General features: G+C 42.2%; 1 protein-coding gene across 2 annotated transcripts; it reads left to right on the top strand.

Annotated features, from left to right (window-relative positions):
* Nucleotides 1-962: 962 nt before the first annotated feature.
* On the top strand, nucleotides 963-3,509 carry LRATD1 (LRAT domain containing 1). 2 transcript variants are annotated; one of them, XM_056124092.1, is made up of 2 exons: nucleotides 963-1,221; nucleotides 2,245-3,509. In XM_056124092.1, the coding sequence occupies exon 2, from the start codon at nucleotides 2,283-2,285 to the stop codon at nucleotides 3,168-3,170; it is 888 nt and encodes a 295-aa protein (XP_055980067.1). In that variant the 5' UTR covers nucleotides 963-1,221; nucleotides 2,245-2,282; the 3' UTR covers nucleotides 3,171-3,509. The 2 variants fall into 2 exon arrangements, with proteins under 2 accessions (XP_055980067.1, XP_055980063.1); XM_056124088.1 differs by lacking the exon at nucleotides 963-1,221 and adding an exon at nucleotides 1,739-1,879.
* The last annotated feature ends 21,074 nt before the right edge of the window (nucleotides 3,510-24,583 follow it).

The following is a 24,583-nucleotide window of genomic DNA, read 5'->3' as shown; positions in this document are numbered from 1 at the left end:
TCCGATATCGAGAGCACGTTCGCTCGTTAATTTTCCATCCAGAAAGGCAATCAGTAATATCTACTGGACACCCCTCTTTCTCTCGCACACGCACACAAAGCCAAAAAGAAAAATCCCTCAGCAAAGGACAGCTCTGGGGTTTAGAAAGCATCGCTCCGCCCTACAACAGTCTGCATTTGTGATGCAATCCTTTCATAGACAGAAAACTGGAAGCCGAAATAGGTCCGGGCAGGGAAGAAGGAGCTTGCCAACGCTCAGACTTCTTGGGCGCATTCGGCACCGCGCTCCTTTTAAACCGGGCGCCAGTGCTGGCTCTGCAGCTTCTCTCTGTCAAAGGAGAGGAGCCGAATGTGGTGGGCACAATCTCAAAGGTTGCTGTGCGGGACAGGAAACGGTCTTCGAGCAGGGCAGCGACCCAAGGACCTTCAGTAACAGAAGAAACCCCAAGTGTCCACTCCAAAAAAAAAAAATGTGCCTCCCTAGCCGGTCCTGCTCACTGGGGCTCACTGGGGGGGGAGGGGCGGGTTCCTCGCCGCGTGACTCCACTTCATTGGAGTCTCTACTCCCTGGACACAGATGTCCGCGGGTCGTTCGTGCTCACTTACGGCAGGTTTGGAGGAGCCTGAGTGAGGGTGCACCGGGGATTGCGGAGTGGGAGAATCGGGGGTTTGAAACGCCCCCAGATTGGGAAGAAACACCCTACCCCCGCCCCGAGGGTTCCCAGCCGGCGTTCTACATTCGACTCTTGATGGGAGGCGCGCGATTTGGGGGAGTGGGGGTAGGGGTGGGGGCAGCAGGCCAGGGAGAGGAGGGGCGGAGCCTGCGCTGGAGACCCGCCCTTGCTCCCCTCCTCCTCCCCCTCCTCCTCCTCCTCCTCCGGAGATTGACGGGACCTGGGCGCGCGCCCCAACCAATGAGCGCCTCCCGGGGCGGGCCCGGGAACCGGCTGCTCCTGCTACTTAGAGTCGTCGGCTGCACGGGGCGAAGCCAGAACGGAGTCGGGACTGCCCAGGTGGAGAGGCTTCCCCAGCCTGCTCGGACCCCGCCGGCTTCCGGGCACCGCGCCGGGTACCGCACCGCACCCCGTGCGCGCGGGGCCGAGCGGAGCCGCATTCCCACGCGTCGCCCAGGAGCTGCGCTCGCCCCCGCCGCCTCCGCTGCACCCATGGGGACCAGGAGACTTTAAAGGAGTTTGGGGTTTCGGGAGCAGGGAAATCACCGGTACGGAGAGGCGCCTTGCTTTGCTCGGGAACCTTTCTTCTTCTTCTTCTTTTTATTTCTTTTCGTCCGATGATGTGGACCCTTTGCTGGGTAGGAGGGAGAGGGGTATTGGGGCTGCAAGTGGAGCTTCCCCCACGTAACTCGGGCCCCCCAGCCTCCTCCTGCACACATGCACGGCTCTGGTTTCCCCGTCCTTCCCTTGCCTCTTTGTTAGGATATTTCAGACCCAGCTACCTCGCCCTTGCGCAGCCAGCCCGATGGGTTCCGTGGAAGAGAAAGCCAGAGAAGTGAGGGGCAGCGTGCGGCGCCCGTGTGGGCAGGTGTGCGCGGGGCTCGGGGACGTGCACCGGCGAGCGTGCACGCGTGGGGCTGGGACCGTGCGCGAACGTGGATTCTCGGGGTGTCTGTCGCGAACGTCTGGCATTGTGGGTCTGTGACATTGTCCCACCGCCCTGGCAAATTGCCCGTGCCTGGACTTCGAATGTGCACGGGTTTTTTTCTGTTTTGTTTTGTTTTCTTTTTGTTTTCCTCCTTTTCTTTTGCTGGTGTCGAGTGAGTGCCTGCGAATGTCAGATTGTCATTGTGCGCGGCGGTGTCAGAAGGAGTGCGAGCCGGTGCAAAAACTGAGGGGCGTGCGGGAAAGAGCGGGGACAGATATGTAAGTGTTGCTTGCTCTGAGGTCGGGGCCTCAGTGGCCCCTTGTACCCTCCTAACCCATCCCTCTGCCCTTTCCCGAGTGTTCGTCTTCCACGCCGTCATCAGCCTCTCTTGTTCTCCTCCCTGGGACCCCGCACACCCCTCAAGCCGCAGGGTCTTTTCCTCCAGTGGGGGTGAGATCGGGGTTCCAAGCTGGGGTGGAGGCAGTGGCTTCTGATCTCCCCCGGGTGCCCCGAGAAAGCATGAGGGCGAGTGCAGAGCTGGCGCGCGGGGTGGCGGGCCAGTCCCGGCGCGCTGGCCGGTTCCTGGGACCTGAGCCCCCGATTCTCATAGCGCTTTTCTGCCACTCCTCTGTGCTGCCCGCAGATCCCCCCGCTCCTGGCCCCGGCCTCGCCGCGTCATTGATGGGCAACCAACTGGACCGCATCACGCACCTCAACTACAGCGAGCTGCCCACCGGGGACCCGTCGGGAATAGAGAAAGACGAGCTGCGGGTCGGGGTCGCCTACTTCTTCTCGGATGAGGAGGAGGACCTGGACGAACGCGGCCAGGCAGACAAGTTTGGCGTGAAGGGGCCCCCGGGTTGCTCTCCGTGCCCCGAGAGCCCAAGCCGCCGCCACCACCACCACCTGCTGCACCAGCTGGTCCTCAACGAAACTCAGTTCTCCGCCTTCCGGGGCCAGGAATGCATCTTCTCCAAAGTGAGCGGCGGCCCACTGGGCGCCGACCTGAGCGTCTACGCGGTGACCGCGCTGCCGGCGCTGTGCGAGCCGGGCGACCTGCTGGAGCTGCTGTGGCTGCAGCCCGCGCCCGAGCCGCCCGCGCCCGCCCCGCACTGGGCCGTCTATGTGGGCGGCGGGCAGATCATCCACCTGCACCAGGGCGAGATCCGCCAGGACAGCCTGTACGAGGCGGGCGCGGCCAACGTGGGCCGGGTGGTGAATAGCTGGTACCGCTACCGCCCGCTGGTGGCCGAGCTGGTGGTGCAGAACGCCTGCGGCCACCTGGGCCTCAAGAGCGAGGAGATCTGCTGGACAAACTCGGAGAGCTTCGCCGCCTGGTGCCGCTTTGGCAAACGGGAGTTCAAGGCGGGCGGGGAGGTGCCGGCCGGCACGCAGCCCCCGCAGCAGCAGTACTATCTCAAGGTGCACCTGGGCGAGAACAAGGTGCACACCGCCCGCTTTCACAGCCTGGAAGACCTCATCCGCGAGAAGCGCCGCATCGACGCCAGTGGCCGGCTGCGCGTGCTGCAGGAGCTGGCCGATCTGGACCTCGTGGACGACAAGGAGTAGCCCCGGGCTTGGGGAGGAAGGGGCGCGCCCCGCCGGTCTTCCCCCCCCCCCCCAACCTCCACCCCCTCCTCCGAGCGGCCCGTTTGTTCGTTCTCCCTTCCCCAACCCGGGCCGGCAGCGGTGATTGACATACCCGAGCCCCCCGCCCCCGCCACTCCCAGCTCCCTCGCGTGTTTCAACTCCGCGCCGCCAGTGGCCGGTGCCCAGGCTGCACCCCTACACCGCATTCCACGGCCAAAGGGCAGGAAGTCTCAGGAACTGGTCCCCCGGGAGGGAGAGGGCATCCGTGAGCTCCTGTCTGAGCCCCTCCACCCCGCACCCCCTATAGGTGATGGTCATGTTGAAAGGCATTCCCAAGCCTCCAGCCCCGTGCACTTTCCCGCCTTCCTCCCACCCAGGTGTTTTAAGGGGCGGAGAGGGAAAGAGACGCAGAGACGCGGCATCTGGGTGGAGCAGAGATGTGATGTGGGTTGGTACTGACCCCCGTCAGGGAAACGACTTTGGCCACCTAGAAGGGACTGTGCAAAACGCCCCCTTCTCCCCCCCCCCCCCCATGCGGGCTCACAGGGGTGAGCGTGGATCTTGTCGCGGCAACACTCAGCATCTGTCTGGCTGTGTCCCCCAGCTCCCAGGATTTCCAAGAAATCGAGCCCGTCTCTGCTATACTTGTGAAATAAATTCCACGAGCCGGCGCCAGGGGACTCCCGGTTCTCCCGAGCCCGTCCGGGACTTTTGCAGCCCCACAGTCCCCCCGGGCGCTCCTGACAATGAATCCCGGGCTCCTCCAGGCTCAGCGGGCGAGTATTTGCTTCCAGTTCTTTCTTTCCACCGTGGGAAGGAATGCCGTTCCCCCCACCCCCACCTTCATTTGCCTGGGAGCCTCCCACGCTGGCAGAAGGGAAGCCTTTAGTCCCTGGAGGAAAATGACGCAGCTACTTTGGTGAGGAAAAAAAAAAACCTCCCCGCACCAGTCCCTTTTCCCCACAAAGAGAAAGTTCAGGTGTTTGGGTACTTGAATCTGCGGAGAAGGGGTCCTGTTCATATCCCTAGAATGCTCCCCTCCTAGGGCTGCATTTGAGAGTCCGTAGGATTTGAGGTTCGTGAAGAGGGAGAGGGAAGACTTGGCAACATTTCAGAAACCAGCATTATTACAACACCATAGCCAGTATGTTTCGTTTGGCTTTTTCCTAACATAGTAAACCGTAAAAGGTGGGGAAGTGGAAATTAAAAGTTCTGAACCTGAGAGAGCCGTTTTTTTCCAACTGTGTCAGCAAAGCCTATGTGTTGATGTTTTTATTGACCATTTTGGCAACATGCTAATAAAATTTCAAATTGAAATTTTTATTTTCATGGCTTTACTCCATGATAGTTTAAATACTGGGAGTCATTAAGAGTGGATTTAGCTAAGAGCTTAGCTAACAATGCCTTTTCACTCTATTTTTCTCAAGTCTTAGGAGAATTCTGTTTTTGAATATTGTAGATTTTTTTTTTTTTGGCTTTACACAGCAGCCCTAGTAATGGTGGAGTTGTTAATCAGTGTGTGTATTGTACTGAATTTCTGTCAGGTAAGGGGTTTAATGCTTTGGTGGAAACTGCAAGGTTTCATGATGTTTCATTTCCCTATGTTGTATGCAATTACCCTTAAACCTTTGCATTTCTATTTTTATTTTCAGTCCCCCTGATCTCCTTGCAAAATGAGTCTTAAGTTGGTGTTTTTTCCCCCTTCTCTTTAGTCTTACCACAATTCATTTCCGAAAACTGAAAAGAACATGTACGATTAGGACAAATGCAATTTTGAAAAATTTAAGGCCATTTGAAACCCCTTTCTTGGGCAAGGATTAACAAACCTCTCTTGCTTGCTGCAGCCCCAGCCTGATTGTTACTTGATTCCTTGTGTTAGACACCTACAAATATCCCTTTCCCTCTGGAGGGAGGTTGTCCACTAATGGTGTTTACCTTATTGTTACAAACAATTGTGTATAGACAGTTGTGATTTAGTTGGACAGCAGATATTACGGCCAAAGTCAATTTCTTGGCATTTCAAAAAATAATGCAATAAAAACTAGTCGAGGTTAGCTGAGACTGGAAATGCCTTTTCCATGGTAAATGATTCATTTCTGTTTTTTGGTTTTCATCCTGGATTTACTCACTGATCTTGAATCAAAAGGTCAGATCAATGAAATATAAACTACTAGAGTATTTTTCTTAAGCCTATTGAGTGATTTATTTTTAAAAAAAATGTTTCGATGCATATGCGTTTCTTTAAGCACATAAAACAACAAAACTTTTGTAATAACTAACGTACCTTTGCATGCATGAAAACTAAAAGTCATTTGTTTCCCTAACTTATTCCTCTTTCAAATAACAGATGTCAGATCATATGCCAAAATTCTTTATTGTATCTACACACTCCACATTCTTTACTGTGTCTACTACTGTATCTTGACTCTGCTGTATTAAATACCATCTTAAGCACTCATTCCAGCACGACTCCTTGACATTTTGTATTCCACCTATTTTCCAGAGGGTGGGAGTTCTGCAAAAGGAATGAATTGTTCCCTATAAGGTCTAGAATTAAATGTGCCCCTTTTATGGCCTGTAAACTAATTTTTCTCTCACTAAAAGGGTTACTACAACAGAGGTATGACCTATAAGCTTTATGTTTGCTGAAATTAGACTATAGAAAGTTTGGCAGATAAAGTAGCATCCATTAATATATGAGTCTATTAAGGATTAGGTTGATGATAATGCTTGTCCCAAGTTTTAATGAAATACTGGTTATAAAGGAAATATGAAATATTTCTAAGGTTTCTCATAATCTTGCCAAATAATAAGGTATTTCAGACTTGTTGGTTATAATCATAACCCAATTCCAGAGTGCATCATAAGAATATTATTGTGATATTAACTGATAGCCTGATCCTGAAAAACACAAACTTTATATGGCATTATTAATGAGGTGAGTAAAAAAATGTGAAAATTCTCTTTGGAAACAGCACTGGGACACTTGGTTTTTACATCATTGACCATAATATCCCTGGATTTGATTAGAGTTCTAGAAATGAAGCCATAACTTCCAGACATTTTTTAGAGGTCAGACACTTAGTTTTGGTTTTAAGATAAGAGTTTATTGTAACTTTCATGATGTTGAGTGTGGCCAAGCTGAGTGTTGAGGGAGGTTTACTATCAACTCTCTAACAAAGAGGAAATTGATCCAAATGCCTACATTTTGGGTCCACTTTGTGAAAGAGATGCTGAAAATTCAACCACTAAGAAGAAATTATTACATATTTTTACTGAAGCACTATTTTACTCATCTTTTTTTTTTAATAGTGTGGAAGGGGTGGTGGGAAACTGAGCATATTTTAAACAAAACCAGCTCAGAAACCCCGTTATTTCCCCAATACATTACTTTATTTATAAATAAAATGTAGAATTTATATGTAGCAATTTCATTTGTTTTTGTTTTTGAGTCATATTCAGTTGTGTTCAGAGCTTACTCCTGGCCCTGTGCTCAGGGCATCACTCTTGACAGACTTGGAAAAACATGTGGTACCAGGGGTTGAATTTATGCCAGTCACATGCAAGCCTTATTCATTGTACTATTACTCAGCCCCACTACATTAATCTTTAATAAATTAAAAACATACCAATATGTCTTGCAGGCTATCGAATGTAGCCTGCCCACAGGGCAGAGTCTGGCAAACTCCCCGTGGCGTACCAAATATGCCAAATACCAGTAACAATGATGGGTCTCATTCTCCTAAATAGCCTTGAATATAATCTCAGGGCTAGGATGAAAGAGACGTTACTGGGGCCTGCTCGAGGCAATCGACGACCAATATGTAGTAAACATTATAGTTACATAAATATATAAGTAGATAAACTTTCTCAAAACTAAAGATTTAAATTCCATTCATATTTGTAATTTTTAGTACATGAAAGAGTAAAATGCATTCATTTAGAGTTACATAGTTGTGATAGATTACATCACCAGCAGGTGCAGCTGTAAGTGTAATCTCGTTACATGATGATTTTAGATAATTTCAAAATTCTGATATCCTTTTTGTCATGTATGTATGATGAAAATTTTTGTTTGGGTAGTAGTTTAATTTTAGAAAATATGCTACTGATTTTATAAAATAATGAATTCCCTGAATAATCAGTATTACCTTATTGATTTTTTATGTATGGTTTCAACATCCTTCAGATTTTACTTAGTCATCTAAGAACTGGATAGAAGTGGGTCAAACTTCAGTGAAATTACTACTAATCACACAGAAATTACAGAATTAGCTGTTTCTTTTATCCACATTAGTATCCTCAGAATTCTGCTTTCCCCTTTTTAAACAAATGAAAATCTAGGTAAGATTTTCTTTTCAGAGATGATTTTCCTTATCAAAGAACTACAATAAAAATAAGATTTCAATTTTCTTTAAACATTAAGAACTATGCTCAGAAAATGTCTAGAACCCAACATGACATTTTGGTTGACTATTGGAAAAAAATGCAACATACATGTTCATATATATATATGTGCACATATATATATAAACACAAGCACGTACATAAACATGCATATGTATATGTATACATTTATACCTACAACTAGAATTGTGATTTCACCCAGAGGTGTGTATATATACATATATGTATGTTTGTATGTCTCTATACACTTGCATAAATGCAGATTAGCAGAATGGTGAGTTACAAAAACAGAACAAAAAGTTCTAGGGATTACAATAGCTAATGAGTAACTAAAATAACCAGGCAACAATGCATAAAACTAAGAATAAACAAAAAGAAAATGTGGGAGTTGCAGTTGGTTTTAGTATCACTTTTAGAAGAATATGTTCTTTTGTTTCACACGTGAAAAAAAGGCATAATATTCAAAGGGAAGCTACAAAGATTAGGAAGTAATTGAAAACTAAGATGCAAGATGAAGTGGGAAGGTTCTGAGATGATAAAATAAGCTAGTAAGATTTTCAATGGTGAATACTTGTTCTCAATTCAATCTGGAGACTCTAAGATTGCATTTCCCAACAACTTAATAATTGATAAGATCTCTTTGATTTCACAAATGGTAAGTTTTACATTTATCTCACTTGAACTTGTAGTAAAAGATTGAGGTAGTTGAATATGTTGGGGTGGAAGGAGAAGAGGTACTAATCACTAATCATTGTGAACTCTATTCTAATCAATGAGATTGAGTTTTTAAATTACTGCCTTTCATTGGCAGAGTTCACAATGAGTGTGCTGGGTTTTCATCAATCCCTAGTGATTTATATTCCAAGACACAGAGTAGGGACTCTGTAGAAGTCAAAGGTATTTCTCATCTATAAGTGGGTCTCTGTGATACTTGATCACCGGAGGGTGAGGATGGGGGTGGGAAAAATTTCACACACCTACATGTTTATAATAGCCATCCAATTTTTTTCTAACCGAACCTGATAAAATGTCCCATCTAAGAAGGCTCACAGAAATATGATCTACCAGATTTAAGGCTGATTTAGTTAAATAGTTTTCTGATTATTCTGCTTCTCAGAAAAACCCAAAGCACCACCAAGGAATCCAAAGAGAAAATGCTGTCTTGTCATTTGGTCAGAACAAATAAATAATTTTGAGCATAGCTTTCACAAGTTCATCTCTTGATTTTCTCAAGGAGAAAAAAATTCTTCTATCAAATATCAAGATTATTTCTTCAGAGGGAAATTTATTATTGAAGCGCTTGTTAAAATTTTATAAGGAGATATAAGGAAATTCTATTAGAATCTGAACTTAACTCTGAGAAAATCAGAATTGATAGAGTCTGTTCTTGCTCCTTCCTTCCTTCCTTCCTTCCTTCCTTCCTTCCTTCCTTCCTTCCTTCCTTCACTCCCTCCCTTCTTTCATTCCTTCCTTTCTTCTTTTCTTCCTTCCTTCCTTCCTTCCCTCCCTCCTTTCCTTCTTTCCTTCCTTCCTTCCTTCCTTCCTTCCTTCCTTCTTTCCTTCCTTCCTTCCTTCGCTCCCTCCCTTCCTTCCTTCCTTCCTTCCTTTCTTCTTTTCTTCCTTCCTTCCTTCCTTCCTTCCTTCCTTCCTTCCTTCCCTCCCTTCTTTCCTTCTTTCCTTCCTTCCTTCCTTCCTTCCTTCCTTCCTTCCCTCCCTTCTTTCCTTCCTTCCTTCCTTCCTTCCTTCCTTCCTTCCTTCCTTCCTTTCTTCTTTTCTTCCTTCCTTCCTTCCTTCCTTCCTTCCTTCCTTCCTTCCTTCCTTCCCTCCCTCCCTTCTTTCATTCCTTCCTTCCTTCCTCCCTTTCTTCTTTCCTTTATTTCTTCTTTCTCTTCTTCCCTTCTTTCCTTCCTTCCCTTCTTTCTTTCTTTCTTTCTTTCTTTCTTTCTTTCTTTCTTTCTGTCTTCCCTTCTTTCTTTCTGTCTTCCCTTCGTTCTTTCTGTCTTCCCTTCTGTCTTCCCTTCTGTCTTTCTTTCCCTTCTGTCTTCCTTCCTTCCCTTCTTTCTTTCTTTCTTTCTTTCTTTCTTTCTTTCTTTCTCTCTCTCTTTCTTCTTTTCTTCTCTTTCTTTCCTTCCCCAGGTCTCATATATGCTAGGCATGTATTTTGCTGATAAGCCATATTTTCAGCCCTCAGAAGTATTTTTCTAAATAAACATTATTTCTTAATATAATAGCTAAATAATTGCTTTGCCCAGTGGTTTTTATAATACAATTATATGTACACGAGTTCTGAATTTAATTTTGTCCAAACTCAAGGGAAGATACTTGTAAAATATTAGGAGTGAATATAAATAGAAAATGTCCCAAATTTCAAGCACAAACAAATATCTCATAATTTGATTCAAAAATTGAAAAAGAACACACAAGCTTACTGCATTATATCACCTCAGAGAATTCTTTCCACTAGTTTGTGTTTTACTCATGACACAGTAGGGAACTTAGAGGTTCCTTTATTGTAAGCATTCTAATATTTACCATAACAAATTTTAAATTCACTAATTTTTCCCCCAACATTCCTGTAACATGCCAGCTCTTTACTCAGTCTTAGTCCATTATTTTAAGATCTGGAAATAACATAGTGACAATGATTTTGTAGAAATCTCTCCCAATTCTCAGTAGCACCTTTTTTCCTTTATGCTTCTTAGTGGAAATTTCTCTCTGAGGTCTAAGTTCAGAGGGAGGCAAGGCTCAAATCCATAGTCACCCAATTTACCAAATAAACATGCAGATTTCTCAATCACATCTGAACTTCAAGTGAACATCATTTGAGTAAAAGTATATACATACTGTATTTAGTTGAGATATACTTTTAAAAATGATGTTTATCTGAAATGTAGTTAGGAACTGCCTGTCTATTAGTGTGCCAGGAAACCCTACTAATGGAACAATATTATCTTCAAAAAGCTAAAAATATAATTTTAACATCTTTAAGAAATTAGATATCTCTGTTTGGAGGAGAGATAGTGAATGAAGCATATGTTCTTTGTACATCACCTGGACAGTCGGTCAGATTGTCCAAATGTCAAAATGAATCCAAATGATGAAAAACATCTTGGAATGAACACACAGTCAAAAAGAAATCTCAGAAGGAGGAGTTTCACAGTTCCACTGGTGACTGAGAGAATTGATTGGTCAATATGTGAGAGTAAGATATGTGTGAGTATTCAATCGTCTATGTTGATGAGCATTTCATCCTTTATTTGGAGGTATGATCTTTTCCCAGACACAATCAGAAATAGTCTATGCCACTGTTGTCAATCTCACATGCTACTTCTCACAATCTGTACTCTCAATTCATAGCTGATTACTTGAGAATTTCTGTGTCTTTTTCCATCCCTCTGGCTTCTCTGTTCACTCCTCTATTCAAACATGCATAGCTATGGTGATCATCCTATATACATAGAGACTTCTCAAAAGATAAAAGTCAAACTCCTCATGGGGCAGCTAAGTGCTCTTGATGGTCTGACTCCTGTCTATGCCTCAGTGAATTTCTTTGGATTCATTTGAAAGTGTATTTTTTCAGTCATGTTTTCCTGACCTTCTACATTGCCCCCATTACTCAATTGCCATTCTTCATTCCTGAGTTGAAAATGTGTTTTACGTTTATTCTTTCTGTTCTAGCACTAAAGCACTAGCATGCTTTTTAGTAATTTTCTTCCCTGTATTTCCCTTTGGCTGGAGTGATAGCACAGCGGGTAGGCATTTGCCTTGCATGCAGCCAACCCAGGTTTGATTCCTCCATCCCTCTCGGAGAGCCTGGCAAGCTACCAAGAGTAGCCCTCCCGCATGGCAGAGCCTGGCAAGCTAACCGTGGCATATTCAGTATGCCAAAAACAGTAACAAGTCTTACTTCATGTTCCTGGAGTGAGCAGATGCCATTGGCTACACTAGCTCACAACTGGAACAAAAAGAGATGTTACTGGTACCTGCTCGAGCAAATTGATGAACGGGATGACAGTGCTACAGTGCTACAGTATTTCCCTTGACTTTGCTTACACTTTCCTAAACTCTGCTCTCTGTGATAAATATAGATATTCTTTTGTCCCTAGATTGAACTCTGTTAGGGAGGGTCCTGTGACTTACTCATTTTTGCAGCTGCAAAGCCAAGAACTTGTGATAGGTACTCAATTATAGTCTTCTGAATGAATAGAAGTGGCAAAGAGAGAATTGGCTTCTCTAAATGGAAGGAGAAGTACATCCTATGATCTCACTCTGAGTCAGACCATGGTGGGAAGGGGCTAAAAGTTGTTTTTTAAATCAATTTATATATGTGATTCTCCCTGAGAAGCATACAGTAAAATATATATATATATATTTATATATATAGATATATAGATATCTATATCTATATATCTATAGATATATAGATATATATCTATAGATATAGATATATCTATCTATCTATATCTATATAGATATAGATATATATACTGGAATTATTAGTAACATGCATTGCATTGTATTATACAGCAAATGATGAGAGATTTGCCATATGTGGTTTCAAAGGCTTCTCTGCCCTTTTAAGACTGGTACATGTATTTCTTCATGAATAAAGAGTTTCATTATAATGGCAATAATAGATTCTTCTCTTTTTGGTTATTTAATTTCCAATGGGGTTAGAAAGATTTGAGAGTTGCAAATTTAGAACTCTAAGGATCCACTTGCATAACTAAGAACCCACTTGTATCAGCTGAGGATCCACTTGTTTCAACTAAAGATAAGACATTTTTCATATTGGCCACTTGATAAATAAACTCAAGATGGCCGGAGATGTTGAGTTAGAACAGAAAGAATCTACTATAAACCCAAGTCATAATCACCTTTTGAAAAGAAAAATCTCGCCTAGCCTTACTAATAAGCAAAAAGCCATTTGTCTTATCAGAGAAAAAAGATTCACCTTTCCCCACAAGCCAGCAGGGAGAACACAAGACATTCACCTGCACTTGATGAATGGCATTTGGACCTTTGGCTGGTTAAACCACTAGAATGCACTGTACACTGTCACTGTAACACTGTCCTCCCATTGTTCATTGATTTGCTCGAGTGGGCACCGGTAACGTCTCTATTGTGAGACTTGTTGTTACTGTTTTTGGCATATCGAATATGCCATAGGGAGCTTGCTCGGCTCTGCCATGCAGGCAGGATACTCTCGGTAGCTTACCGCGCTCTCTGAGAGGGATGGAGGAATTGAATGTGGTTTGGCCACGTGCAAGACAAACGCCCTACCCACTGTGCTATTGCTCCAGCCGCTATAATAATTTAAAGTATTTGAAATGCAATTGAGCACTAAAAAAACTAACTAGATTAATGCCTTATAAAATATATATGCCTTTATATTTAATATTTTCCCTGGAACTCTGAGAAGGAACACCATGTGCTTTGCCAGGGAGTTAATATTCTTTAGAACCTCTGGACATTTAATATAGTTTAATCTGTTTTTGGTCATGGTTATGATTGTCTATATTTAGGAAAAGCTACTTGGATTTGGAATTTTAAACTTTACTATCTTGCTGAGGCAAAAAATAATGGAGTACTTCTTTAGAAAGATATATTGTTAGTAATTTGGGGATTAGAAATCTAGGTCAATAGAGGTTATGGTAAATGATTGCTTTTGTCAGTGTCAAGGGGAGATGGTGGATTGAAATTTTCATTATGTGACCTCACTATTCTGATTTTAGAAATTATTGTCCCTTGTGTGCATCAACTTTATTTGTGTTTAATTTTATGAGACAGGATCTACACAAGGTAACATCAGTTATCCTGTTCTCTACAGAATAGCAAATAATTGCTTGACAATGTAGATTTGTTCTCTCCAAACTGCTTCAAAGGCTTTCTATACTTTACCAGATAAAATCTAGACAGTCTGGCATCATTCAAACTCTACTCCTTTCTGTGCCCCAACCTCTGAACATTTATCCCTTTGCACATTAAGGTACATCCATGAGAAATCAATTTCCTGAACCACTTACCTTTTTTTCAAAGCTTTGTCAGTATGCCTTTGTCCAAACTGTTTGAAGTGTAAGAGAAATCCAGTCCCTTTCAATGACCACCTGTCAAAATTCTTATTCTTTAGGACCTATTTCTTCAGCATCGATTAACTCCTCCCCAAACAGCTCCCATTTTAAGACTAACAAAGTGGATTAATCCTTCATTACTAAGCTCCTATAGTTCTTTATCAAAACATTTAACATTCAGTCCACCCATTTAATATTCTGAATTCATCAATGAAACTATGTGAAATAAAATCTACTTCATTTAACAGGAATCAAATTGTCTTCTAAAATTGTTTTTATTCTTGATGTAGGTACGTTGACATTTAGTCTTTTACTCCTTAGTAACAATTTGCTGGTTCATGTTAGATATTCAAGTATGCTTACATGTTCAATTAACTTAATTCCAAAGCAGCTGTTCTACACAGGAACAGTAATAACTTTTAAAAATTAATATTTTAATGGGAGATAAACTCCTTAAATAGTTTCTTGGTCAGTATTTAGGGAAAGTCTGTGTTCTAAACAGTTTTAGGTGGATACAAGCATGTTCTAGAATTCAAGAACTTATTCTGATAAAGAAGACAGATATAGATACATTTTTTATATATAACTATATTTGTATATAGTAACGCATTACTTCAGGCTATGGTGAATTTGTGGGTAGGAATGTAAACAGATTTTTTTAAAAAGTGAAAAGGTTACTCACAAATAATTTCAGGATGCACAGGACAGACTTCTCCAGCTCCCAAATTTATTGCTATTCAATCTGAGGTCACAAGCAGGTAGAAAGGGGCTGCAAGTGACCGCCATGAAGATGCAAGTAGATGGCTCCTTATTCAGGAGTCCGGTACTTAGTCCATATCTGAAGACTGGTCTGTACTTCACATTGCCTGGGCAGTAAGTGGTCAGCAATAACTGCTGAGTAGTCTTAAGCTACTCTTGCATTGTGTTCTGAAGAGAAAATAAAAATAAGATTGATGATAACCTTTCTTTATTTGTATTGCAAGCCATAAGTCCCAAAAGGAGAGAGGATAGAGAGAGAGAGAGAGAGAGAGAGAGAGAGAGAGAGAGAGAGAGAGAGAGACAAGACAGAGGAGACAGAGACAGAGAGAGTCAGAGACAGAGAGACTGAGACAGAGACAGAGAGACAGAGACAGAGTCAGGGAATTAGGGAGGGAGGGAGAGAGAGAAGAGGGAGAGGGAAGGGGAGAGGGAGAGAGAGGGAGAGAGGTACCTGCCATAGAGACAGCTGGGATGGTGGGGGTTCTGGCATGGGCAGAGGGCATGAGGGAAACTGGGACCATGGTGATGGGGAAAAGAATGGTGAAAGAATGGGTGTTGGAACATTATATGACTGAAATCCAATTCTGAGCAACTTTGTAAATGTGTTTATCACTGTCATTCAGTTTAAAAAAATACTTAAAAAATAAGATTGACGAGTTTCCTTAAGAAAAAAAAATCATAGATAGCTAAAGAAAGAATTATCTGGGAGTAGATATCAGCTTCAAGAAATGAAAGACATTGAATGATGTAAAAGATCTAAATCATGTTTCTAAGAGTTACACCTTTTAAAAATTTAATAATAGTTGATGAAATAGTCTTTTTCTTTTTATTAAGTGAAATCGGCTACCTTCTGTCCTTTTTATCTAAAGTGCTATTTTTAGAGTCCTAAAACTTTGGTAGCCATGAGATTTAAATATATTGAACAACCCTGTCTGGCTCTGAGACCACTGAGAATGGCAGATAGTTAACATTTAATTTACCAATTAATTCTCCGCCCAGATCATCTTTGTGGGAAAGATCTTTGATCGATGGATTGGTTGCCTAAGATTTATTTCACAGGACTGGAACAAACGCTCAAATGGGAAACTATCCATATTTAGGGCTGCTTACACAGGCCAGGCCCCAAACCAGTCATGACTTTAACTCTTTGAGAAAAAAGTGTATTTGCTAAAGGAAGGAGGCCAAGGGAACAGAATGATAGCAGGACCATAGGGCAATTCCAAGGGACAAGCTGAATTCTAGAGAAAAAATCAACCCAATGCCAGGTACCAGGAGGATGCTGTACAGTTCTGTGTGTAAAATGTCTTAAGATTAAGATATTTTTCCAGGACAGAATTAACTGTTAAGGTTAGAAATATTGTTAATAGGATATTGCCAATTCTAAGAAATGATACTGGCTTACAATCTATGTCAACTTTCCTATATAAATATTTTCAAGTATATAGCATTTCATTTAAAATGGTTTTTGAAAAACTAAATAGAAAAATCTATGAACTTTGGCAATATCCTTTTGATACAAATCACAGAATTTCTTTGAAGAAAAACACATCAAAGTCTCTGGTTTAAGGAAATGCTGAATTTGTTCAGACATTTCTCAGGGTTATTGATACAAAACACTAGCCTCCTAAATGTCTCTAATATTTTTGGATAAGTATGGTCTTTAAACTTGGCATATATTACAGAAAAAAAATTCCTTCTTGCATGGGACTCTCATTTGCTTTTTAAAAATTACTAATCTTGATTACATATAAAGATTAAAATTTAACATATTTCAGTGTGTTTCAGTGACTAGACTATAGTACTTTATGTTGAATTTCATGCTAATGAATTCCTAAGGAAAACAGCTGACTTTATGCATTTATTTTAATAAGGCTGCACAAACAGTCCATTTACAGTATAGAAATCCCTTGTCTTTTAAAACTCTAGACAGAATATTTTAATAAATTAAATTTGTCTGCCTGTCAAATCTGTCAAATTGACAAGAACCCTCAAGGAGTATTGCTGATGCTGTAGTTCTATTTTCCAATAGTATTACATTTGGAATTTAATATGGGCTACTTAGAGGAAGAATCCATCCATCAGAGTAATTTTAAGTAACAAATATTAACATTAATATTCTAGGTCTCCAGTGTTATATGGCCGGGGTGATTTTGTTTTTTTTTTATAACTTACAATAATTTCCCAAATATTATATTTGCCTATAATGACAAAATAATCTCAAAAGGGAAATAAACCCACATGGTCAAAAAAATGACATTTGTTCAGAGATATGCAGTTTATAGAGTCATTTGTCTTCCTCACAATACACCTATGCAGGTTGCATTCCCCAGTGTAAAATAGGGACAATGAGTCTTGGCAAGTGGGAACCAATTCATTAAGGGCTTGCATTTAGCTCTTTAATTCAAGGGATCTGATTCAAAGCCATTATGTATCTCTGTCACCATAGAACTATCATAGAATAATCAAATGTCTCCTTCCACCTTTTTCTCTTATATTTTCAGGTAATATGTTTGAGTGTTTTTGCCAAGTCTCTGATACCAGTTGATGAACAAAAATGAAGTCTCAATTCTCAATACTAATATACCTAAGAGAAGTAGGTAATAGGGCATTTCAAAACCATTAACCTGGCCATCTGTATCACACATAAAAAACATGTGCCTAAAATAAAAATTTCAGATACATTTTTAGATGCCCAAATAAAGCTTCATTTAAAAAATTATTTTGCTTTTATCCTGAATTTCAGAAACAGAGATGTACTTGTTGTTCAGAATCTAGGTCTGTCACTGGAGATATAAGACTGTCCTCAGAGAATGTTTTATGTATTGGTTAATAAATATTGTGCTGCTTATAGTATCTGGGGGAAAATGTCTTTCAAAGATATGTAGAGCCATAATAAATATGCAGTATGCTTTTAATTATTTGCAAACCCTGAATTTGTACCTTTATGTTCATTTCAGCACTATTCACTGTATCACAGTATCACTGTCATCCCATTGATGGACAAATTACTCAAGCAGGTGCCAGTAACGTCTTATTCCTCCCAGCCCTGAGATTTTAGCAGCCTCTTCTTACTCGTCTTTTCCCAACGATTCTTTTTCAGGGTCAGGGGAATGAGACTGTTGCCGTTACTGTATTTAGCATGTCTAATATGACATGGGGAGCTTGCAGGCTCTGCCCTTGCAGGTGGGATACTCTCGGTAGCTTGCCGGCCTCTCTAAGAGGCATATATATTTATATATTTTTCTATGATTTGTTGCCTACCGTCTGAACCCCATCAGATATGGTGTAGTAATTGTGGATAATGGGTAGGGAGTGTCTTAAAATGTGTCCGGAAAGTGGTCTGGAACATGGCGGTGGTTGGGTAGTGGAGGTTGGCTGTCAGGGCTGGGTGCCTTGGGGTGGGGAGGGCTCTCACCCACCCCACAGCCTGGCGCAGTCTGGTGGTATGGTTCTGGGAGCCCCATTTTATACTCCTGTCTGGGAGGAGCATTCTGAGCTTTGGAGGGTGGCTGATGAGATTATCTAGTGCCAGCAGGGTGTGGCTTATGGGTATGACCCATAATAGTGACACACTGGAGACTAGGGAAGCAGATAGAGGATCTCTGTTCTGAGGTCCCGTTGTGTCCAGAGTCCAAGGTCCAGAGTCCAAGGTCACACGAAGTTCCGCATTATCTGGGTTCTGTGGGACTTCATTCATGAGTGAGGCTCAGCCTGAGCGTCTGGAAAGCGGCCTGGAGCATGGTGGTGGTTGGGTAGTGGAGGTCGGCTGCTGTAGCTGGGTCCCTGGGGTGGGGAGGTCTCTTACCCACCCCACATCCTGGCGCGGAGTCTGGACAGCACTATTCACAATAGCCAAAATCTGGAAATAACCCAAGTGTCCACAAACAGATAACTGGATAAAGAAATTACAATGTAATATATTCCATTACATTCATGAAATAGAATATTTCTCAGCTCTAAAAAAAATAGAAGTATGCAATTTGCTGCTACTTGGATGGATCTGAGTGAAGTTAGTTACATGGAGAGAGATCAACACAGAACGATCACTCTCACATGTGGAGTATAAAGAGAAACATAATAGGGTAGTAATAATGGCCCAAAGGCAATAGAAATAAAGAATATGAAAACTGATCTTAAATAGGAAGCATGCCAGGGAATATAGTTGGCGGAGTGTGGGGGGATGGTGGGGCAGAGGTAGGACAGGAAGAGAATACCACAACAATTATAAAGGCGAGTGGTCAACCAGGGGGAGTGTGTGTGTGTTCGGGGGGGGGGGGGGTGAAAGGCAATAGAGTATTAGGCATGAAACCTATCAGGAACATTGCCATAAAACATCATACCAGAAGTTATTAAACAAACGAAAACAAAATGTCTGTCATAGAGGCAGGCTGGTGGATGGAAGAGAAACTGGGGGATTAGTGGAGGGAAATGAACATTGGTGAAGAAATAGATGTTGAAATGTTGCAAGCCCTGGATTTAATTGTGAAAAACTTTGTGATCCATGTGGACTGAATAAAATAAAACAAATAGGGAGGCAAATTTTGGATGAAAAAAATGTATACATGTTTCAGTGCCACCCTCAAGAACGTCATGCGATGACTGGAATGGGAAGGAATGGGAGTGAAGATAGACGGTTCGGCAACTACAACTACCTCCGCTTCGCTGATGACATCCTTCTAATAACACCAAACTTAGCCCAGCGGCACAAATGCTGGCTAACTTTGACCCTGAGTGTGGAAAGGTTGGACTGCAGCTGAATCTTAATAAAGACAATGTTCATGAGAAATGGACTCATTCCTGACTTTCCGTTCACTCTCAAAGGAATGAACATCTCCAAACACCACAGTTATGTGTACTTAGGTCAAGAACTCAACATGACAAATGACCTGGCACCTGAGTTGTGCAGGAGGAAGAGAGAGGCTTGGAACTCCATCAAGAGTATCAGAAAAATAGCTAAGCACATGAAGTACCTCCGGCTCCAGGCACATCTTTTTGATTCCAGTGTTCTTCCTGCATTAACATATGCCTCAGAGACCTGGGCCCTGTAAAAACAGAATGAGAATGCTATTCGGGTCTCCTAAAGAGGAATCGAAATACCTATGCTTGGAGTATCACGCTTCACTCAAGTGAGAGAAGGAATCCAGAGTTCCAACCTCCATCAACAATTGAGAATCATGGATACTGTCTCATTTGCCAAGGCATCGAAAATCAGATGGGCTGGATATGTAATGCAATTTGGAGATGACTGCTGGACTAGAGCGGTTACTGACCAGGTTCCACAGAATGTCAAAAGATCATGTGGCTGCCCACCTACCAGATGGTCAGACTTCTTCATCAAGACCCTGAATGAACAGTTTGAGGCTCTTTATGTTCCTGGAGCAAGCAGATGCCTTTGGGCTACACTAGCATTTGACAGGGACAAATGGAAAAGTTACTAGTGCCTGCTCAAGCAAGGTGAGTAATGTCAAGTAATCTATAAAACCCAGCTCCCGGAAGAGAACAGCGCAGAGTCTTCTGCCCCCGCGCCTGGCTGTCCTCCCCGGGCCCCTTGGAGGGGAGCAGGTTGAGTTTCCCTCCCCGCCCCGACCAGGGCTCCGGCAGCCGAAGACCTCCAGAACCAGCCACCACCATGCTGAGACCACTCTCCACACGCAAGAAGGTACCAGCAGAGGAACAAAGGTATGCGGGTCCTGGGGCCAAGATCTCCAAGCCTGCTTGGATCGGGGCCAAGCATCCTCCACCCAGATCCTCCAGATTCCAGTAGGCAGGGGTCACACCCACCAACTGGCCCCCTGGCACCATGTATTCCCATCTCGGGCCAAGACTCAGAGACTATAAAACCCAGCTCCTGGAAGCAGGCGGCCACATTTGTGGCTGCGCGACATCTTATTATCTCATTCCCACTTTGGACAAACTGGCAGACTACCAAATGTAACCTGCCCACACGGAAGAGTCTGGCAAACTCCCCGTGGCATACCCAATATGCTAAATACCAGAAACAATGATGGGTCTCATTCTCCTAACCCTGAAAGAGCCTTGAATATGGCACTTTTTAAAAAATCTCAGGGCTAGGATGAAGGAGACGTTACTGGGGCCTGCTCGAGGCAATCGATGAACAACAGGATGGTCGTGATCGTGATCGACAAGTGATTAAGTGATCAAGTGATGTTTCAGTTATTTAATTATTTATCTTTTTTGGGACAACAACCTATCTGTAGTCAGATAAATAATGTCTGTTTAGTGGCTGGCCAACCCTAACAGCTGGATAATAGCATGAGTCAGGATCTGTACAGATCTAACTAAAGTACATTTTTATACGTTTAAAAAGCCTGTTTGACTTATCTAGAAGAGCATGACCATGAGACACTGCAGTGAGTCAATGTTTACCCTCACCATTCTCATGAAGAATATCTGATGATTCAAATCATGGCATTTTCATTTCTGAATGAGCTTAGTTATTTCTCATGAACTCACCAGAGATCAAAATAGACACGAGTAAATACAATTCAGTAAGTAAATCATCTAGCAGAGAGATGCATCATGGAAAGGTTTTTGAATTTTGAAACACACATGACCACTAGTCTAACCGTTTAAATTTCTGACTGGTTTCATAAACAATCACTAGTCTGGACCCCACTGAAAAGGAGATTCTGAACTCTAACTTACAGGGTTAGGATGAAGCAAGTTTTAAAGGGTGTAAAACTCCCTACCCCCAGTGCTTTGAGTATAAAAGACAATCAATTGAATCTAATGAATATTAAATAACTTTTATCACTGAGATAAGTTTTTCTAACTCTTAAGACTCCACTTAGATGGTAAGTACTTGCAGAGAATGAATTTTTGTTTTACTTTGATTTTATTGGCTTTGATAGAATTTTAAGTACACAGTAATAGCTTTAGATTTTGGGGGGGAATTAAAAAGATACTGAAATTTCATTCAAATAAAAGTAATCTGAGGAAGATTAAAAAAATCAGTGTTTCCAGGCCAGAAGAGATGGCTCAAGGCCTAGAATAAGGCACTTGCCTTTCACACAGCATGAGGCTCTTCATATTCCTGGAGCAAGCAGATGCCATTGGGCTATACAATGAGCACAGCTGGGAATCCACACCTCTCCTGCCCCAAATCAGTGGGTTTTTTTAACACAAAAATAGGACTCAGTTTACTAAAGGAAAGATGTCCCCTCTGAAAATATTATTTAATAATAGTATCTAAGCGGTGCAGCAAGGTATCTGTGGCTGTGTTTGAGGCCAGAGAATTTCTTAAGCATTTTCTCCCACAGTTCACAAAGAAATTATCTCTTAGCAGCATTCACTCCTTCAAATTGGTTATATGAGATTGCAGTTAACTCTTCCCCCTTTAAATTGACAACTCTATAATCTTTGGTGTATAGTACAGGGAGATCAGAAACAGATGACTATTATACATAGTATGTTTCCATTTGTGTATTTACTATTACTCTAAAAAGAGAAAACATATGCATATTGCATTCCTCTGTAGACACCATATTTACTTTGGTGTCTCTGCTATGCCATTAACACAGCAGTTCTCAAGCTCCTTGGCATTAGGCACTATGAACCGTGTGGAACCCAAAAGCTTTGGTTTCATACATCAATATCAACATCAATATTGTTTATGCCATCAATATCGGCCCTGATATAGTACTGCTTATTTTAAAATGTTTATTTACTAAAAGTAGATTTGTAGTGTAGCTCAGTAGTAGAGCATGTTTGAGGCCCAGGGCATAATCTCCTGCATCAAACACACACAAATAAATGCAGAAAGAACTTTACAGCCAAGAGAGATAGTATAGAGTTAAGGCATTTGTTTTGCATGCAGCCAACCCTGTTTTATCTACAGTAGCTCATATGGTCACCTAAGAAATATCAGGAGTTATGTCTGTGTCAGAAGTAGCCCCTGAGCTCGACCAGATATGGCTCAACACCCATGTGTGTGTGTGTGTGTGTGTGTGTGTGTGTGTGTGTGTGTGTGAGAGAGAGAGAGAGAGAGAGACTTGTTGTTACTGTTTTTGACATATTGTATATGCCATGAGGAGCTTGCCAGGCTCTGCCATGTGGGTGGGATACTCTTGGTAGTTTGCCGGGCTCTCGGAGAGGAATGGAGGAATCAAATCCGGGTTGGCTACGTGCAAGGCAAATGCCCTCCCTGCTGTGCTATCATTCTAGCCCATATATAATGATTTTAATAAACATAACTTAATTTTCTTTTTAAAAAAGTGAAGTATGACATTATGTTATTTTTTTTCAGATTCCATAATGTCTGGCTTAATTTGGAAATAAATAGATATATGTATATTGTAATTATATATTAGTAAACATACTTTCTATTTTTGTATTTTATATGATCTGGGATCACATATTATAAGACCTTTTTAAAATTTTGTAAAATATTTGCAAAAGAGCAAGAGTAGAAGACCTAAATCTGAGACTTATAAAAATGGTCAGGTTGGAGATATGGCACATGCATTAAACTTGCTTGCCTAGCACATGACCACAGACTTCATTTCAACCTCCAGTGCCTACATATGGTCCTCCAACACTGCCAGAAATGATCCCCAAGCACATGGTCAGGAGTAAGCCCTGAGGACAGCCAGGTGTGGCCTATGAACAAAACAAAACAAAAGGTTTTGGTTTGTGCATCCCCTAAAAGGATCTCAAGGTCCCCTATTCCAGAATATCACTTTGAGAAGCATTGCAACTGGATCTTACCCAGTATTCTAACTAGCTGATTCTCATACTCACACTTAAGAAAGCCATCTGCCCAGTTGCCAACCTGTCAATGACACACACATGACTGACATCAAGTAATACAATCAAAACCATCTCTTCTTGTTGGTTTTCAATATCTTTTTACAGTGTTCTCAATATTTTTTCAGGATCTTTTATTCAATATTTTTAGATGTTTTCAGTAACTTTCACAATGGTCGACCACCCATCCCTTCACCATGTACATTTCCCAACAACAGTGTTCCTAGTTTCCCTCCCACCCTCCCTCCCTCCCCTCTCCCTCCCCCACATCCAATCTACCTCTATGGTAGGCACTTTTTTTGCTTTCTCTCTGTCTCTCATGCTTTCTCTCTTTCCTTTTGGGCACTATGGTTTGCAATACAGGTACTAAAAAGTTATCATGTTTGTTTCTTTACCTACTTTCAGCACTCAGTTCTTGTCCGGAGTGATCGTTTGCAACTATCCTTGTCTTACTGCTCTCTTCTTTATCCTAACTTCCCTCCCCACCACTTGTGGCATGTTTCCAGTCCTCCTGGCCCTAGTTTCTACTGTCCTTTGTATTAGTCTCATACTATGTTGTTTTTCATATATTTATCCCTCAAGTGAGTTCAATCATTCCATGTTGATCTCTTTCTTCCATGTCATGATGAGTGGAAAGCATCTCTCTGTTTTTAAGTGCTGTGTGTCTTCAAGAGGATAATTTCTCCCAAAACTGGATACAGTTAGGCTCCCAAAAATTTCTTTTCTCTTAGGGAACAGAAGTCTTATATTGTCCCTTCAAGCTTTGAAACAAAGTTGCAAAGCAGATGCTTGGAAGTTCCAGATATTGAAAGAGTTAATTTTCCATTTTGACAGCTATTAACAGTCTTTGACTCTCTCCCAAAGGAAAACAATTCTAGACAATTTCCCATGTTCACTTTTCCTTCCTTGATAAATATAGGCCTCATTTGAAATGTTTGCATATATGGAAGGGAGAGTGGGGTGGAAGGATGAAGAAAAAGCATGTACAGAGAGGATTAGTTTAGGAAGGCCAGTAATCTGATCAGGGAATAATGGGCATCTACTTCATCCTTCCTGTTGCTGGAAAATCTTTAGATCTAATTCTCTTGAGTGCTTCAACACCCTCTTTAGAAACCTGTCTATCACCAACTCATGGTGTTATTACTGGACCTTCTCCTAGGTAACTTTATTCTATCACAGCAGCCAGACTCCTCATTGAAGGTGAGAAGAAATCCCTTGGCTAGAAAACTACTGGGAAGAATCTCAGATGTTCCCACCCCAGCCTCCTCCTGAATGCAATCCATTGTGGGTGCAAGGAAGATATCCAAGTGTTTTCTGTCTGAATGAAGCCTGAAGCTGATTAGTTGCTTGTCTCCTGGATTGCTGTCCTACAGCCAGACACGTGGAATT

Source organism: Sorex fumeus, unplaced genomic scaffold (assembly GCF_029834395.1).
Source record: "Sorex fumeus unplaced genomic scaffold, SorFum_2.1 ptg000006l, whole genome shotgun sequence".
NCBI lineage: Eukaryota > Metazoa > Chordata > Mammalia > Eulipotyphla > Soricidae > Sorex > Sorex fumeus.
The sequence above is the reverse complement of the archived record's forward strand: the minus strand, read 5'-3'. Positions and strand labels throughout refer to the sequence as shown.